An 18,562-nucleotide genomic window follows, 5' to 3' on the forward strand; every position below is an offset into this window, starting at 1 on the left:
GCTGGCGGCTCCGTGACGTCAGTCAGACCCGCCATGTTGCGTGCGGCGCGCCGCTGCGTGCTGTGGAATGTTCGGATGCCAAGGCCGCGGCGCCCTGTCTGTGGTCCATGGGGGCCGCCATGTTGCGTGTGGCATAGTTACCCCCTATTTCCCTGGCCCAGGCTGTGTCAGTGTGAGTCTGTCAGCTGCTGCTGCTGTACATTATGTATCTCAGTGTGTTACTAATCATTCCATGCCCAGGCTGGCCAGGGGTCTTCCATCCCCTGGGCACTGACCCTTCCTCCATGTTGCTGGACTGGGGACCTCTGAGGAGGCAGCTTCTGGGTGACTGCTATTATTGCTACATCTCCACAGTGACCTGATACATGATATCTGCCTGTCACCTGTGTCCCTGCTGCAGGCTACTGGGTTCCTTATCTGGAATTAGAGATATTGTATTACAGCAGCAAGGGCCGCATTAAGGTTTGTGGGGCCCCGGGGTACCTAACCTGTTGGGGCCCCTACCTATAACATTGTCAGTATGATATACCGGCGATGTTATTATAAGGTGTAATGTGTGAATGCTCTCAGCGCTACAAATGTGTAGGTAGTGCCCCCCAGTTCACATTACGCCACAGAGCCCACCATCACACTGGTGATTTAGCTATATGTGTGTGGGCCCCCAGTGTTTCTGGGCCCCCGGGCGACCACCCTGCGGCTGAAGCGTTTCGCAGCCGTTCTCAGTAGCATGATCACTGGTGCTGATCGCTGTCGTCAATCCCAGTGCGTTTATCGGGTTGGTTGTAAAGTGAACAAAATGGCTTCCAAAAACGCAACGCTGATAAAAACGCCAGAGATTGCGACAACGGCTGTGACGCCAGAAACTGTGCCAGACCTATCCACGTACTGTGCCTGGATCCATCTTCCGCCGCACAAAATTCAGGACTGCGCAAATGTATCTCTTACTGGCACACAGTGCGCCAGCTGTATTGCACTATACAGGGGTTTTCTGTGGTACTATAACAACAGCATGGTTGTGTTATACAGACTGCTAATCACATGAATACAGTACCTCCGGCCTCAGCCAGGTAGGGGTGGTGTTGGGATCCGGTCTGAAGATCGACAGTGTCTAGGTCGACAATGTTTAGGTCGACCACTATAGGTCGACAGTCACTAGGTCGACATGGATGGAAGGTCGACAGGGTTTCTAGGTCGACATGTGCTAGGTCAACAGGTCTAAAGGTCGACATGAGTTTTTCACATTTTTTTCTTCTTTTTTTGAATTTTTTCATACTTAACGATCCACGTGGACTACGATTGGAACGGTAAAGTGTGCCGAGCGAAGCGGTAGCGGAGCGAAGGCACCATGCCCGAAGCATGGCGAACGAAGCGAGCCATGCGAGGGGATGCGGTGTACTAATTTGGGATCCCGGTCACTCTACGAAGAAAACGACACCAAAAAAAAAAAAAAAATCCTCATGTCGACCTTTAGACCTGTCGACCTAGAAACCCTGTCGACCTTCCATCCATGTCGACCTAGTGACTGTCGACCTATAGTGGTCGACCTAAACATTGTCGACCTAGACACTGTCGATTTGATGAACCACACCCGTGGTGTTACCTAGACTACTGCATTCCTTTGCCGGTAGGAGGCCATCGTCCCTTTGTATTCTGACTTTGCCTAGTCAAATATAGTCCTATTTGGTTGGCTGAATGCAGTCTACGAGTCTACATCCTCCCCAGTTGGTCACCTACAGTACTCACCTTGCTCAGACACCCACCAGGATTGGTGCAGTATTTCATGTGCATACTGTATATGAATTTATTGCAGCTGTTTTGACTGTATATATAGAGCATGTATATTGTGGTAGAACCTTCTCGCATTCCAGCTGCTTGTAGCTCACACGGATGTGTAACAATCACTTAGGGCCTATTTATGAGCAATATACTGCACACCATTCTGCCCCAAATATGTTGTTTGCCTTCAATTAATTGCTGTATTTCTGTGACCTACAGATAAGAGCTGACACTCTAATACATTATACGGCTGGTTATACCCAGCGTCCTGTGCCAACGCTGTGCCTGCTACCCTACAGCCCTGATCCAGAGCAACAGCTCAGGAGGGAACAGCCAAAGTCAACAGGAAAGAGGTGCTGCAGCAGCTGTACCAACAGCCAGATGGCAGCGGTCCCAGATGCTGGGGAAGGAGCCTGGGGGCGGAAGCGACTTTTCCTCAACAACTAGTGCGCAGCCGGTGAGTGTGTGGCGGTAAATGGGTTTTGTTTACTTTATAAAACTTTTTTTTTTTTTAATTCAGTCTTTTTTATTTGGTTTTTCTGACATACAAACAAACACAACAAAAACCATATGCAAAGTGTAGATGAAATATACAAAACATATCATGTGTGCACGCCTGCGTTTTTCCTGGCACGCCTGCGTTTTTTCAAACACGCCCAGAAAACGGTCAGTTGACACCCAGAAACGCCCTCTTCATGCCAATCACTAAGCGGACACCAGTGCAACTGAAATGCATCGCTAGACCTTGTGTGAAACTACATTGTTCGTTGTAATAGTACTTTGCGCGTGCGCATTGCGCCGCATACGCATGCGCAGAACTGAATTTTTTTTTGCCTAATCGCTGCACAGCGAACGAAAGCAGCTAGCGATCAACTCGGAATGACCCCCTAGTGCTGTTATAAGGATGCCCAGTGAAGCACACAGAGAAACAGGAGAGCGTCTATAAGGTGCTGTGAGCATAGAGAGGCACAGCTCCGTGGGTTGATCATAACCAGGGCTCTGTGTGTGGGCGCTTATAAAATGGCCGACCGCCGCTCCCCGCAGTACAGGAAAGGCACCGCAGCAGGATCTGGTCTCTCAGGTGTCCCCCAGCTCCATCATGCACGGCCTGCAGAGGGGGGTCGACTCACCGGGCACTCCGCGGCGCCGTCCAGCGGTATACAGTAGCGCAGCAGACCGCACCAGGAAGCAGCAGCGATCAGAGTCTCTGCGGCTTGGAAGCCGAGGGGGGGAGACAGCGCAGGGACGTCAGATCCATGAAGGGAGACAGGCGCCAGAGCCGGGACCGCAAGTCACGGCGCCATGTTGGGTCCACGGAGCCAGGAGAGAAAGAGCTCAGAGGCACAGAAAGACCGCACCGCGGTCAGCCAGTGTGGTCCACAGGAGTCCAGGTACCTTTCCCCACCAGTTAGATGATTTTAGGCTCGGGGGTGGGTGGGGGGGTACCTCAGGATAATCGGCCCGGATATATGTGGTGGAGAGCGCCCAGTCTGAGCAGCTACTCCATGCTCTCCTTAGCCACGCCCCTCCACTTTATAAAACTTTTTTAATGCCAATTATAACATTATCAAGGGGCCTTCCTTAATAAGCTGCAGTGGTCTGTAAGGATCCTGCGGACCCTTTGCGGCACCGTATAAATAAAGGATAATAATAAATACCGTTGTATGATTAAGCCTTGTTACTAATACCGAGTTGCTTGTAGTTTCTTTACATTGAGTTTTGATCATGTAAGATCCTGATCTGTAATTTCACATGATAACTTTATGCAAAGAAAACTTCGGCCTAAAGCTAATTGACTCGGATTTTCCCAGCAATATAGCTGCTAGATTTAAAGCTGTAATAAGTTTTTAAAAAAAACAAAAACAGGTTGGTTTTCTCCTAAAACTAATTGCCGCTTTAAATCTAGCAGCTGTATTGCCAGCATCACGCCGGGGCCAGCCAATGGGAGCCCATTACATTTGCACATTAAAGTTTGTTTTAATCAGCTGACTGGGTAATATATTGTAAGCTGACGTCGGCACTAAGGTTTGATCGTTTTACGTCGTTCAGTAAGGAACGCTTTCTTACCTTTATACATTATATGTGTTTCTTGGTGACCAGATGATCACATGATGCTTATAGAATATATGAAGTATATTGTGTACATTGTTTTTTATTTGTAGACAACTGGATAGATAAGTCGTTCCGATAAATGTAAATGTTGGTTTTTATTATGTAACCGTGAGAATGTAACAGCTGTTAGTCTTCGTCATAAAGGTACTAATTATAGGGACAAAGGGGGTTATTCAGAGTTCTTAGCAAACCAAGAAAGTTAGTAATTGGGCAAAACTGTACTGCACTGCAGGTAGGGCAGATGTAACATGTGCAGAGAGAGTTACATTTGGGTGGGGTGTGTTCAAACTGACATCTAAATTGCAGTGTAAAAATAAAGCAGCCAGTATTTACCCTGCACAGAAACAATATAACCCACCCAAATCTAACTCTCTCTGCACATGTTACATCTGCCCCACCTGCACTGCACATGGTTTTGCCCAATTGCTAACTTTTTTGGGTTTGCTAACAACTCTGAATAACCCCCAAAATGCGTAGGGATACTTACCTCTACGGTGCTGTACAAAAAGAACTTGCACCTTGGCTCAGTCAGTGTGGTGTTCATCGTACTTATGGCAGGTGCACCTACAGACCCCTCTGGCAAGTATTGTTTTGCTAAAAGCTGTTTGGGTCCTATGACTTGTAGTTCCGTGTGTATTGTTAACATGGGACTGTAAATATAAGCTGCAGCCACTGAGGTCTTATTTGCTGTTATTAAGGCACAGAGGGGCAGATGTATTAACCTGGAGAAGGCATAAGGAAGTGATAAACCAGTGATATGTGCAAGGTGATAAAGGCACCAGCCAATCAGATCCTAACTGTTAATTTACATAATGGATCTGATTGGCTGGTGCCTTTATCACCATGCACATATCACTGGTTTATCACTTCCTTATGCCTTCTCCAGGTTAATACATCTGCCCCAAACTTCCCCAAGGACTGTGTTATTGTGCTTCTTCCAGATTCACGAGGCCGTGACATGTAACACTGCGGCAGGTCTTTTCCTCTCTATGTATTCCTATGTATGGTACACTGCAGCGTATTCATGTTTTATTGAATAAATGTTGTTTTTATATTCCAAAACCACCCACAGTCATTTTAGTTTGGATTTTCAGATTTAAATGGACGTGTGTTTTTTTTTTTGTGCTTTCCCTTTCTCCTACTGTACTGTGCATATATATATATATATATATATATATATATATATATACACACACACACACACCGCTCAAAAAAATAAAGGGAACACTTAAGGCCCCCATCCACTAGTCCGATTTGGACAGTTTTCTTCAGATTTCGACGCATCTGACCGTCAAATCTGAAGAAAAATGTCACATCGGATGGCTCTTCCGATCCGATGCGCACTCCCGTGTCAGATTTGTCTGAACTACAAATCTCTGAGGCTGCCCCAACTATTTATCGGAATCTGAAGAAATCAGGTGCACATCGGATTGTTTTTTTTTCTTCAGATGTATCTGATCAGATTCATCTGAAGCGTCACTTGACTGGCATCTCCCTGGCCACTCCCACCCACCAAGAGGGGGAACAGCGGCAGCAGCAGCATCAGATCAATCGCATGTAGCATGTGTGCATCAGATATATCTGATGCGATCTGACACATGATAGATCGCATCAGATACATCTGAAGTGAATGTAGTGAAAATTAAGCCCAGGGTCAGATCCGATTCCCGGGAAGCTCCCGGGAGAGCTCAAGAGAAATCTGATGAGATCTGCAGTTCAGACAAGTCTGAGTAGTGGATGGCCACCTTTAAACAACACAATGTAACTCTAAGTCAATCACACTTCTGTGAAATCAAACTGTCCACTTAGAAAGCAACACTGATTGACAATCAATTTCACATGCTGTTGTGCAAATGGAATAGACAACAGGTGGGAATTATAAGCAATTAGCAAGACATCCCCAATAAAGGAGTTTCTCTATCGTCCTAAGTGGATGCTGGGGTTCCTGAAAGGACCATGGGGAATAGCGGCTCCGCAGGAGACAGGGCACAAAAAAGTAAAGCTTTTACCAGATCAGGTGGTGTGCACTGGCTCCTCCCCCTATGACCCTCCTCCAGACTCCAGTTAGATTTTTGTGCCCGGCCGAGAAGGGTGCAATCTAGGTGGCTCTCCTAAAGAGCTGCTTAGAGAAAGTTTAGCTAGGTTTTTTATGTTACAGTGATTCCTGCTGGCAACAGGATCACTGCAGCGAGGGACTGAGGGGAGAAGGAGTCAACTCACCTGCGTGCAGGATGGATTGGCTTCTTGGCTACTGGACATCAAGCTCCAGAGGGACGATCACAGGTACAGCCTGGATGGTCACCGGAGCCGCGCCGCCGGCCCCCTTGCAGATGCTGAAGACAGAAGAGGTCCAGAATCGGCGGCTGAAGACTCCTGCAGTCTTCTAAAGGTAGCGCACAGCACTGCAGCTGTGCGCCATTTTCCTCTCAGCACACTTCACACAACAGTCACTGAGGGTGCAGAGCGCTGGGGGGGGCGCTCTGAGAGGCAAATAAAAACCTTATTAGAGGCAAAAAATACCTCACATATAGCCCACAGAGGCTATATGGAGATATTTAACCCCTGCCTAACTTCAAAAATAGCGGGAGACGAGCCCGCCGAAAAAGGGGCGGGGCCTATCTCCTCAGCACACAGCGCCATTTTCTCTCACAGAAAAGCTGGAGAGAAGGCTCCCAGGCTCTCCCCTGCACTGCACTACAGAAACAGGGTTAAAACAGAGAGGGGGGGCACTGATTTTGGCGATATTGTATATATATAAAAGATGCTATAAGGGAGAAACACTTATATAAGGTTGTCCCTATATAATTATAGCGTTTTTGGTGTGTGCTGGCAGACTCTCCCTCTGTCTCCCCAAAGGGCTAGTGGGTCCTGTCCTCTGTCAGAGCATTCCCGGTGTGTGTGCTGTGTGTCGGTACGTGTGTGTCGACATGTATGAGGACGATGTTGGTGAGGAGGCGGAGAAATTGCCTGTAATGGTGATGTCACTCTCTAGGGAGTCGACACCGGAATGGATGGCTTATTTAGAGAATTACGTGAGAATGTCAACACGCTGCAAGGTCGGTTGACGACATGAGACGGCCGACAATCTATTAGGACCGGTCCAGGCGTCTCAGAAACACCGTCAGGGGTTTTAAAAACGCCCATTTACCTCAGTCGGTCGACACAGACACAGACACGGACACTGAATACAGTGTCGACGGTGAATAAACAAACGTATTTCTCATTAGGGCCACACGTTAAGGGCAATGAAGGAGGTGTTACGTGTTTCTGATACTACAAGTACCACAAGAAAGGGTATTATGTGGGAGTGAAAAAACTACCTGTAGTTTTTCCTGAATCAGATAAAATAAAATGAAGTGTGTGATGATGCGTAGGGTTACCCCGATAGCAAATATTGGCGTTATACCCTTTCCCGCCAGAAATTAGGGTACGTTGGGAAACACCCCTTAGGGTGATAAGGCGCTCACACGCTTATCAAGTGGCGTTACCGTCTCCAGATACGGCCGCCCTCAAGGAGCCAGCTGATAGGAAGCTGGAAAAATATCCTAAAAAGTATATACACACATACGGTGGTTATACTGCGACCAGCGATCGCCATCAGCCTGGAGATGCAGTGCTGGGTTGGCTTGGTCGGATTCCCTGACTGAAAATATTTTATTCATGTAGAGCATTTAATAGGATGCATTCTATATATATGTATGTGAGATGCACAGAGGGATATTTGCTCTCTGGCATCAAGATAAGTGCGTTGTCCATATCTCCCAGAAGATGTCAGGGACACGACAGTGGTCAGGTGATACAGATCCCATACGGCAGATGGAAGTATTGCTGTATAAAGGGAAGGAGTTATTTGGGGGTCGGTCCATCGGACCTGGGGACCACAGCAACAGCTGGGAAATCCAACCTTTTTTACCCCAAGTTACATCTCAGCTAAAAAAGACACCGTCTTTTCAGCCTCAATCTTTCCTTTCCCATGAGGGCATGCAGGCAAAAGGCCAGTCATATCTGCCCAGACATAGAGGTAAGGGAAGTAGACTGCAGCAGGCAGCCCTTTCCCAGGAAAAGAAGCCCTCCACCGCGTCTGCCAAGTCCTCAGCATGACGCTGGGGCCGTGCAAGCGGACTCAAGGTGGGGGGGTAGTCTCAAGAGTCTCAGGGCGCAGTGGGATCACTCGCAAGTTGACCCCTAGATCGTACGAGTATTATCCCAGGGGTAAAGATTGGAGAGTCGAGACATCTTCTCCTCGCAGGTTCCTGAAGTCTGCTTTACCAACGGCTCCCTCCGACAGGGAGGCAGCATTGGAAACAATTCACAAGCTGTATATCCAGCAGGTGATAATCAAAGTACCCCTCCTACGACAAGGAAAAGGGTATTATTTTTCCACACTATATTGTGGTACTGAAGCCAGACGGCTTGGTGACACATAGTCTAAATCTAAAATGTTTTGAACACTTACATAAAAGGTTCAAATCGAGATAAAGTCACTCAGAGCAGTGATAGCGAACCGGAAAAAAGGGGACTATATGGTGTCCCTGGACATCAAGGATTACCTCCATGTCCAAATTTTGTCCTTCTCATCAAGGGTACCTCTGGTTCGTGGTACAGAACTGTCAATATCAGTTTCAGACGATGCCGTTTGAATTATCCACGGCACCCCGGGCCTTTTTACCAAGGTAATGGCCGAAAAGATGTTTCTTCAAAGAAAAAAGGCATCTAAATTATCCCTTACTTGCACGACCTAAAAAGGGCAAGTTCCAGAGAACAGTTGGAGGTCGGAAGAGCACTATCTAAAGTAGTTCTTCGACGGCACGACTGGATTCTAAATATTCCAAGAATCGCAGCTGTTTTCCGACGATACGTCTGCTGTTCCTAGGGATGATTCTGGACACGGTTCAGAAAAAGGTTTTTCTTCCCGAGGAAAAAGCCAAGGAGTTATCCGACCTGTCAGGAACCTCCTAAAACCAGGAAAGGTGTCTGTACATCAATGCACAAGAGTCCTGGGAAAAATGGTGGCTTTTTACGAAGCAATTCCATTCGGCAGATTCCATGCAAGAATTTTCCAAAGGGATCTGTTGGACAAATGGTCAGGGTCGCATCCTCAGATGCACCTGCGAATAACCCTGTCGCCAAGGACAAGGGTATATCTTCTGTGGTGGTTGCAAAAGGCTCATCTATTGGAGGGCCGCAGATTCGGCATACAGGATTTGATCCTGGTGACCACGGACGCCAGCCTGAGAGGTTGGGGAGCAGTCACACAAGGAAGAAACTTCCAGGGGGTATGGACGAACCTGGAAAAGTCTCTTCACATAAACATTCTGGTACTAAGAGCAATCTAAAATGCTCTAAGCCAGGCGGAACCACTCCTGCAAGGAAAACCGGTGTTGATTCAGTCGGACAACATCACGGCGGTCGCCCATGTAAACAGACAGGGCGGCACAAGAAGCAGGAGTGCAATGGCAGAAGCTGCCAAGATTCTTCGCTGGGCGGAGAATCACGTAATAGCACTGTCAGCAGTGTTCTTCCCGGGCGTGGACAACTGGGAAGCAGACTTCCTCAGCAGACACGATATTCACCCGGGAGAGGGGGGTCTTCATCCAGAAGTCTTCCACATGCTAATAAACTGTTGGGAAAGACCAATGGTAGACATGATGGCGTCTCGCCTCAACAAGAAACTGGACAAGTATTGCGCCAGGTCAAGAGATCCACAGGCAATAGCTGTGGACGCACTGGTAACACCTTGGGTGTACAAATCAGTATATGTGTTTCCTCCTCTGCCTCTCATACCAACGGTATTGAAGATTATACGGTGAAGAGGAGTAAGAACAATACTAGTGGCTCCGGATTGGCCAAGAAGGACTTGGTACCCGGAACTTCAAGAGTTGGTCACGGACGACCCGTGCCCTCTACTTCTGAGAAGGGACCTGCTACAACAGGGTCCCTGTCTCTTTCAAGACTTACCGCGGCTGCGTTTGACGGCATGGCGGTTGAACGCCAGATCCTAAAAGGGAAAGGCATTCCAGAAGAAGTCATTCCTACCTTGATTAAGGCAAGGAAGGAAGTCACCGCGAAACATTATCACCGCATTTGGCGAAAATATGTCGCGTGGTGCGAGGATCGGAGTGTTCCGACGGAGGAATTTCAACTGGGTCGTTTCCTACATTTCCTACAATCAGGATTGTCTATGGGTCTCAAATTGAGATCTATTAAGGTTCAAATTTCGGCCCTGTCAATATTCTTCCAAAAAGAATTGGCCTCAGTTCCTGAGGTACAGACTTTTGTTAAAGGAGTACTGCATATACAGCCTCCTGTGGTGCCTCCGGTGGCACCGTGGGATCTAAATGTAGTTTTAGATTTCCTCAAATCCCATTGGTTTGAACCATTGAATAAGGTGGATTTTAAATATCTCACATGGAAAGTGACTATGTTACTGGCCCTGGCTTCCGCCAGGAAAGTATCTGAATTGGCGGCTTTATCTTATAAAAGCCCTTATCTAATCTTCCATTCGGATAGGGCAGAACTGAGGACTCGTCCGCATTTTCTCCCTAAGGTGGTATCAGCGTTTCACCTGAACCAACCTATTGTGGTGCCTGCGGCCACTGGCGACTTGGAGGACTCCAAGTTGTTGGACGTTGTCAGAGCCTTAAAAATATACATTTCAAGGACGGCTGAAGTCAGAAAATCTGACTCGCTGTTGATACTATATGCACCCAACAAGTTGGGTGCCCCTGCTTCTAAGCAGACGATTGCTCGTTGGATTTGTAACACAATTCAACTTGCTCATTCTGTGGCAGGCCTGCCACAGCCTAAATCTGTTAAGGCCCATTCCACAAGGAAGGTGGGCTCATCTTGGGCGGCTGCCCGAGGGGTCTCGGCATTACAATTCTGCCGAGCAGCTACGTGGTCGGGGGAAAACACGTTTGTAAAATTCTACAAATTTGATACCCTGGCAAAAGAGGACTTGGAATTCTCTCATTCGGTGCTGCAGAGTCATCCGCACTCTCCCGCCCGTTTGGGAGCTTTGGTATAATCCCCATGGTCCTTTCAGGAACCCCAGCATCCACTTAGGACGATAGAGAAAATAAGAATTTACTTACCGATAATTCTATTTCTCGGAGTCCGTAGTGGATGCTGGGCGCCCATCCCAAGTGCGGATTATCTGCAATACTGTACATAGTTATTGTTAACAAATTCGGGTTATATTGTTAAGGAGCCATCTTTAAGAGGCTCTTTCTGTTATCATACTGTTAACTGGGTTTAGATCACAAGTTGTACGGTGTGATTGGGGTGGCTGGTATGAGTCTTACCCGGGATTCAAATTGCCTCCCTTATTGTGTACGCTCGTCCGGGCACAGTACCTAACTGGAGTCTGGAGGAGGGTCATAGGGGGAGGAGCCAGTGCACACCACCTGATCTGGTAAAAGCTTTACTTTTTTGTGCCCTGTCTCCTGCGGAGCCGCTATTCCCCATGGTCCTTTCAGGAACCCCAGCATCCACTACGGACTCCGAGAAATAGAATTATCGGTAAGTAAATTCTTATTTGTTCTGCAGGTGGTGACCACAGACCACTTCTCAGTTCCTATGCTTTCTGGCTGATGTTTTGGTTACTTTTGAAAGCTGGTGGTGCTTTCACTCTAGTGGTAGCATGAGACGGAGTCTATAACCCACACAAGTGGCTCAGGTAGTGCAGCTCATCCAGGATGGCACATTAATGCGAGCTGTGGCAAGAAGGTTTGCTGTGTCTGTCAGCGTAGTGTCCAGAGCATGGAGGCGCTACCAGGAGACAGGCCAGTACATCAGGAGACGTGGAGGAGGCCATAGGAGGGCAACAACCCAGCAGCAGGACCGCTACCTCCGCCTTTGTGCAAGGAGGAACAGGAGGAGCACTGCCAGAGCCCTGCAAAATGACCTCCAGCAAGCCACAAATGTGCATGTGTCTACTCAAACGATCAGAAACAGACTCCAGGAGAGTGGTATGAGGGCCCGACGTCCACAAGATTGGCAAATTCGCCACTGGCGCCCTGTGCTCTTCACAGATGAAAGCAGGTTCTGACTGAGCACATGTGACAGACGTGACAGAGTCTGGAGATGCCAAGGAGAACGTTCTGCTGCCTGCAACATCGTCCAGCATGACCGGTTTGGCAGTGGGTCAGTAATAGTGTGGGGTGGCATTTCTTTGGGGGGCCGCACAGCCCTCCATGTGCTCGCCAGAGGTAGCCTGTCTGCCATTAGGTACCGAGATGAGATCCTCAGACCCCTTGTGAGACCATATGCTGGTGCGATTGGCCCTGGGTTCCTCCTAATGCAAGACAATGCTAGACCTCATGTGGCTGGAGTGTGTCAGCAGTTCCTGCAAGACGAAGGCATTGATGCTATGGACTGGCCCGCCCGTTCCCCAGACCTGAATCCAATTGAGCACTTCTGGGACATCATGTCTCGCTCCATCCACCAACGCCACGTTGCACCACAGACTGTCCAGGAGTTGGCGGATGCTTTAGTCCAGGTCTGGGAGGAGATCCCTCAGGAGACCATCCGCCACCTCATCAGGAGCATGCCCAGGCGTTGTAGGGAGGTCATACAGGCACGTGGAGGCCACACATACTACTGAGCCTCATTTTGACTTGTTTTAAGGACATTACATCAAAGTTGGATCAGCCTGTAGTGTGTTTTTCCACTTTAATTTTGAGTGTGACTCCAATTCCAGACCTCCATGGGTTAATAAAATTGATTTCCATTGATAATATTTGTGTGAGTTTGTTGTCGGCACATTCAGCTATGTAAAGAACAAAGTATTTAATAAGAATATTTAATCCAATCAGATCTAGGATGTGTTGTTTTAGTGTTCCCTTTATTTTTTTGAGCAGTATATATATATATATATATATATATATATATATTAGTAATATATACTTAATACATTTAGAACTATTTTGTGTTGTTTCTTTAATTAGCCAGCTCTTGCGCCTGGCTATGGGCTGTGCACAGACCTATTTACGGTATCCAGTCGACTTCTCGACAGCCAGGAGGCAGATACGGTCATTAAGTCGACAATCACAGTTAGATCATCATGGAAAAAATGTCTACTTGTCGACTTTCTGACTGTCAGCATTCAGAACCTGTGGTCTTCTGAATGTCGACAAATCACACCACACCGGCTCTTTACATGTCTACATCATAATTCTGCCCATTCTGGGATTTGTGGCCCCGTGCTGATTTCTCTGAGTGCACCGCCCACGCGCAGTGTATCTAAAGGGTGAGGCAAAATAACCTCTCAGATTTTAAAGGTTTAGAAAGAAGACAAGGTAAATGCTATTCCAAATGTTAGTACATAATGTAACAGTGCAAGGAATATGGTTTATTTTCAGTTGGATATGAATATGATACGGTCATTTCTTGGCGTATAGCAGCCTTCAGTTCATTAGTTTTTGTGAGCAGACCTCAGCTGTCAGGTGGCCCCGTTGGCGATGTAGAGGCCTCTCATGGAGCTGATGAGGATTGTTTTCCGCCCAGTAATGAAGCCTCTGCTTGGTAACGTAACCAGACCAATGACAGTGAGCTTCGTCAGGAGATTGCAGCGTTAACGCCGGAACTGAGCCGCCGAGTGATGCGCAACTTCAGAAATTGGCTACAAATGTGTATCCGGAATGAAGACCACCATCTGGATAATATATTCAAAACCAGTGGAAAAGAAACTGTGTTCCCTGCACTATTAGATTATTTTGAATAGCATAAACTGTATTCCATGCAAGTTTGAATAGCACGTACCATGCATTTTATGTTACCCTATAATCTGGAAGGTTTCTTTGCCTCACCCTGTATACGCGTAGGTCCTATCCGTCAACATCTCAGAATACGGTTACCTGGCTAATTATTCCTCTCTATTCTTGGAATGAAGCTGCGGGCGATATATTTTGCATCTCAAGCTTATGGCCTGAGGGGAAGGAAAGACATCTCCAGTCATTGTCAACAAATTACACATTGGGGGTCATTCCGAGTTGATCGCTCGCTGCCGTTTTTTTCCGCAGCGCAGCGATCAGGCCACTACTGCGTATGCACAGCAATGCGCAGGTGCGTCGTACGGGTACACAGCGTATCGTTGCTGGGCGATGGATTTAACGAACAATCCATTTGCACAACCGATCGCAAGGAGAGTGACAGGAAGAGGGCGTTTGTGGGGGACAACCGACCGTTTTCTGGGAGTGGTTGGAAAAACGCAGGCGTGTCCAAGCGTTTGCAGGGCGGGTGTCTGACGTCAATTCCGGACTCGAACAAGCTGATGTGATCGCAGCGGCTGAGTAAGTCCAGAGCTACTCAGAAACTGCAAAAAAAAATTCGTCCCGCTCGGCTGCACAGGCCCTGTGGGCGGCGACTATGCGTTTGCACGGCTGCAAAAAGTAGCTAGCGAGCGATCAACTCGGAATGACCCCCATTGTTTTAAAAGAAGCAACTACCTGGGTTGTCAGCTTACCGGCCATTTAACAAATGCAAGGTCTTACCTTCCCAATTATACTGCTAACAGGCACTTGCTAATTATTAATGTAACCGTGAAAGTTTTGGCCTTCAGGAGGGTAAATAAATAGTGGACTTTAGACGCTGGAAAGTCCGTTGCATGGTATTCACGCTTCTGTGAGAGCTCCTGCTGATCTGTGCCCAGATCTAGGAGATGGAGCGTCAGGAGGAAGATATAAGACAGGAGGATAAGCGTTGCCATGCTGTGATGTAGAGGGATAACCACCAGGCTCTACAGCAGACCTGCTACAGGTTACATGCATTCTACCTCATTTACTGTTCTCTAATTACTGCTTATTTTGTACAGCCTTCTATATGGTCCAGCTCTCTATGGCCACTAACTTCCATCTATATGGTCCTGCTCTCTATGGTCACTAACAGCCTTCTATATGGTCCAGCTCTCTATGGTCACTAACAGCCTTCTATATGGTCCTGCTCTCTATGGTCACTAACAGCCTTCTATATGGTCCAGCTCTCTATGGTCACTAACAGCCTTCTATATGGTCCAGCTCTCTATGGTCACTAACAGCCTTCTATATGGTCCAGCTCTCTATGGTCACTAACTTCCATCTATATGGTCCTGCTCTCTATGGTCACTAACAGCCTTCTATATGGTCCAGCTCTCTATGGTCACTAACAGCCTTCTATATGGTCCAGCTCTCTATGGCCACTAACTTCCATCTATATGGTCCTGCTCTCTATGGTCACTAACAGCCTTCTATATGGTCCAGCTCTCTATGGTCACTAACAGCCTTCTATATGGTCCTGCTCTCTATGGTCACTAACAGCCTTCTATATGGTCCAGCTTTCTATGGTCACTAACTTCCATCTATATGGTCCTGCTCTCTATGGTCACTAACAGCCTTCTATATGGTCCAGCTCTCTATGGTCACTAACAGCCTTCTATATGGTCCTGCTCTCTATGGTCACTAACAGCCTTCTATATGGTCCAGCTCTCTATGGTCACTAACAGCCTTCTATATGGTCCAGCTCTCTATGGTCACTAACAGCCTTCTATATGGTCCAGCTCTCTATGGTCACTAACTTCCATCTATATGGTCCTGCTCTCTATGGTCACTAACAGCCTTCTATATGGTCCAGCTCTCTATGGTCACTAACAGCCTTCTATATGGTCCTGCTCTCTATGGTCACTAACAGCCTTCTATATGGTCCAGCTCTCTATGGTCACTAACAGCCTTCTATATGGTCCAGCTCTCTATGGTCACTAACAGCCTTCTATATGGTCCAGCTCTCTATGGTCACTAACTTCCATCTATATGGTCCTGCTCTCTATGGTCACTAACAGCCTTCTATATGGTCCAGCTCTCTATGGTCACTAACAGCCTTCTATATGGTCCAGCTCTCTATGGTCACTAACTTCCATCTATATGGTCCTGCTCTCTATGGTCACTAACAGCCTTCTATATGGTCCAGCTCTCTATGGTCACTAACAGCCTTCTATATGGTCCTGCTCTCTATGGTCACTAACAGCCTTCTATATGGTCCAGCTCTCTATGGTCACTAACAGCCTTCTATATGGTCCAGCTCTCTATGGTCACTAACAGCCTTCTATATGGTCCAGCTCTCTATGGTCACTAACTTCCATCTATATGGTCCTGCTCTCTATGGTCACTAACAGCCTTCTATATGGTCCAGCTCTCTATGGTCACTAACAGCCTTCTATATGGTCCAGCTCTCTATGGTCACTAAAGGGGAATACACACGGAGCAATAATCTAAGCAATCTGGCTAGATTGCTTAGATTTTCAGCAAGATCGCTCCATGTGTAGCCCTAACAGCGATAGTGCATCGCTATCGCTGGTGCTAGATTGGCCAATCTAGCGGGTCGCTCACTTCACCTGCTGGGTGAAGTGAGCACCCCCACCCCCTGTCTTCCCCCGCACGCTCAGCACAGATCTCTCCTGCATCGGCCCATCTATATGGGCCTTAACTTCCATCTATATGGTCCTGCTATCTCATTTGTCACTCTTTGGTGGTCCAGGATGGTTTCTGCACATTTTTGCCAGGTAGTTTTACGTAGAGTAGTCGCGCAAACTTGCCACGAATATGGTGAATTGTCATTTCTAATTGGATCTCGCTGTCTCAGTGTGCGTATTCATGAGATGTAAGCGAGTTTCATGAAACAAACTCGTTTTTGCAGATTGCGCCTACTTGGATAGATCCCTAATGGTTTAGCAAGTCCATGCAATCTTTATATATCCTGGGACATAGTAATATACAGTACCATATATAACACAAAGCCATTATCTGTGTTATTGTCACAGGATAAATATCCACTTGGCATTTCCCCAGTTTTGTGCACAATTTCTGCTGCTCATCTTTGCCTTTTGGAGCAGCCAGTGCTAAGAAAAGTGTTGGGATGGGCAAATTAAATAGATTCCCTTTTGTAGTGATGATAATGCAAATGGAGCAGTGGGACAGCCAAGCACTAGAGACACTGACGCTTTTCATTCCAAATTCTGGGAACTGTTCAGTTTGCCCACCTCGAACACGTCCTGTTAGTCTCCTAATGTGTGTCACTAGTCTGGCGCTGCATGCTTGATCTTGCTAGCAGAGGCAACATTCTGGTCATCATGAACAAAGAAAGGTTTTGTTGTTGGTTCGTCCTAGTAAGACTGTCCTCTCCCACGGACACTGATGAGCGGTCTAGCCCCAGATCTCTAAGCATTACAGTCTATTGGTACTGTAACACAGCTCATCTATATGACATTATTCCTACTGCTCTCTCTGCAGGTATCTCACTTCCCCCATGGCCAGGATATTAGGCGGTGTAAACCTGCGACGTGTCCTCTCCTGTAAGTCACGCGGTGCTGTACGGAACATGGCCTCCCTACAGGAAGATGCTCACCGTATATTTTGGAGTGCGGTCTCTGCCGTCTTACCTCCCCGCATGTTACGGAGGGCCCTGGCTGTGAGGGAGACGGGCAGCTCCTCGGTCCTGGAGTGTGGTGGGAAGGAGTTCACCCTGGACAAGAACCTCTTCATGGTGGGGTTTGGAAAAGCGGTGCTGGGCATGGCAGCTGCTGCAGAACGGATTGTGGGAAGGCATTTGGTGCAGGGGGTGATTAGTATACCACAAGGAATGGAGGACAGCCTAAAGCAAGCCGGAAAAAGGTATTACCCAATACTATTATTATTATTATTATTATTATTATTATTATTATTAAGCATTATATTATTAAGCACTAGCAGCCGTAATAAAACATTTTGTCTTATAAAATGATTTTCAAATGTGGAGTTACCTGGGGAAAACACACGCAATGGCTGATGTAGAAATGTAATTTCTCTGACGTCCTAGTGGATGCTGGGAACTCCGAAAGGACCATGGGGAATAGCGGCTCCGCAGGAGACTGGGCACAACTAAAGAAAGCTTTTAGGTCACCTGGTGTGCACTGGCTCCTCCCACTATGACCCTCCTCCAAGCCTCAGTTAGATTTTGTGCCCGGCCGAGGTTGGATGCACACTAGGGGCTCTCCTGAGCTTCTAAAAAGAAAGTATATAATTAGGTTTTTTATTTTACAGTGAGACCTGCTGGCAACAGGCTCACTGCAGCGAGGGACTAAGGGGAGAAGAAGCGAACCTACCTGCTTGCAGCTAGCTTGGGCTTCTTAGGCTACTGGACACCATTAGCTCCAGAGGGATCGACCGCATGGAACTGGCCTTGGTGTTCTGTCCCGGAGCCGCGCCGCCGTCCCCCTTACAGAGCCAGAAGCAAGAAGAGGTCCGGAAAATCGGCGGCAGAAGACATCAGTCTTCACCAAGGTAGCGCACAGCACTGCAGCTGTGCGCCATTGCTCCTCATACACACTTCACACTCCGGTCACTGAGGGTGCAGGGCGCTAGGGGGGGGCGCCCTGAGCAGCAATAAAAACACCTTGGCTGGCAAAAATACCACAATATATAGCCCCAGAGGCTATATATGTGATAATTACCCCTGCCAGAATCCATAAAAAAGCGGGAGAAAAGTCAGCGAAAAAGGGGCGGAGCTATCTCCTTCAGCACACTGGCGCCATTTCTCCTTCACAGCTCCCTGGAAGGAAGCTCCCTGGCTCTCCCCTGCAGTCTACACTACAGAAAAGGGTAAAAAAGACAGGGGGGGCACTAAATTTAGGCGCAGTATATATAACAGCAGCTATAGGGGACATAAT

General features: G+C 47.5%; 1 protein-coding gene across 2 annotated transcripts in view; it reads left to right on the top strand.

The window, feature by feature from the left end:
- The first annotated feature begins 66 nt into the window (after nt 1–66).
- Nucleotides 67–18,562, top strand: part of GLYCTK (glycerate kinase) — a 43,320-nt gene continuing 24,824 nt past the window's right edge. The window contains exons 1-3 of one of the 2 annotated variants that reach the window (XM_063941352.1): nt 67–172; nt 1,996–2,233; nt 17,148–17,528. In XM_063941352.1, the coding sequence (XP_063797422.1) occupies nt 17,164–17,528 (365 nt within the window). In that variant the 5' untranslated portion in view covers nt 67–172; nt 1,996–2,233; nt 17,148–17,163. Of the gene's footprint in view, nt 173–1,995; nt 2,234–14,487; nt 14,647–17,147; nt 17,529–18,562 lie in introns of those variants that run through there. The other variant, XM_063941351.1, reaches the window with a different exon arrangement.

Source organism: Pseudophryne corroboree, chromosome 9, assembly GCF_028390025.1.
Source record: "Pseudophryne corroboree isolate aPseCor3 chromosome 9, aPseCor3.hap2, whole genome shotgun sequence".
In the NCBI taxonomy this organism is placed as follows: domain Eukaryota; kingdom Metazoa; phylum Chordata; class Amphibia; order Anura; family Myobatrachidae; genus Pseudophryne; species Pseudophryne corroboree.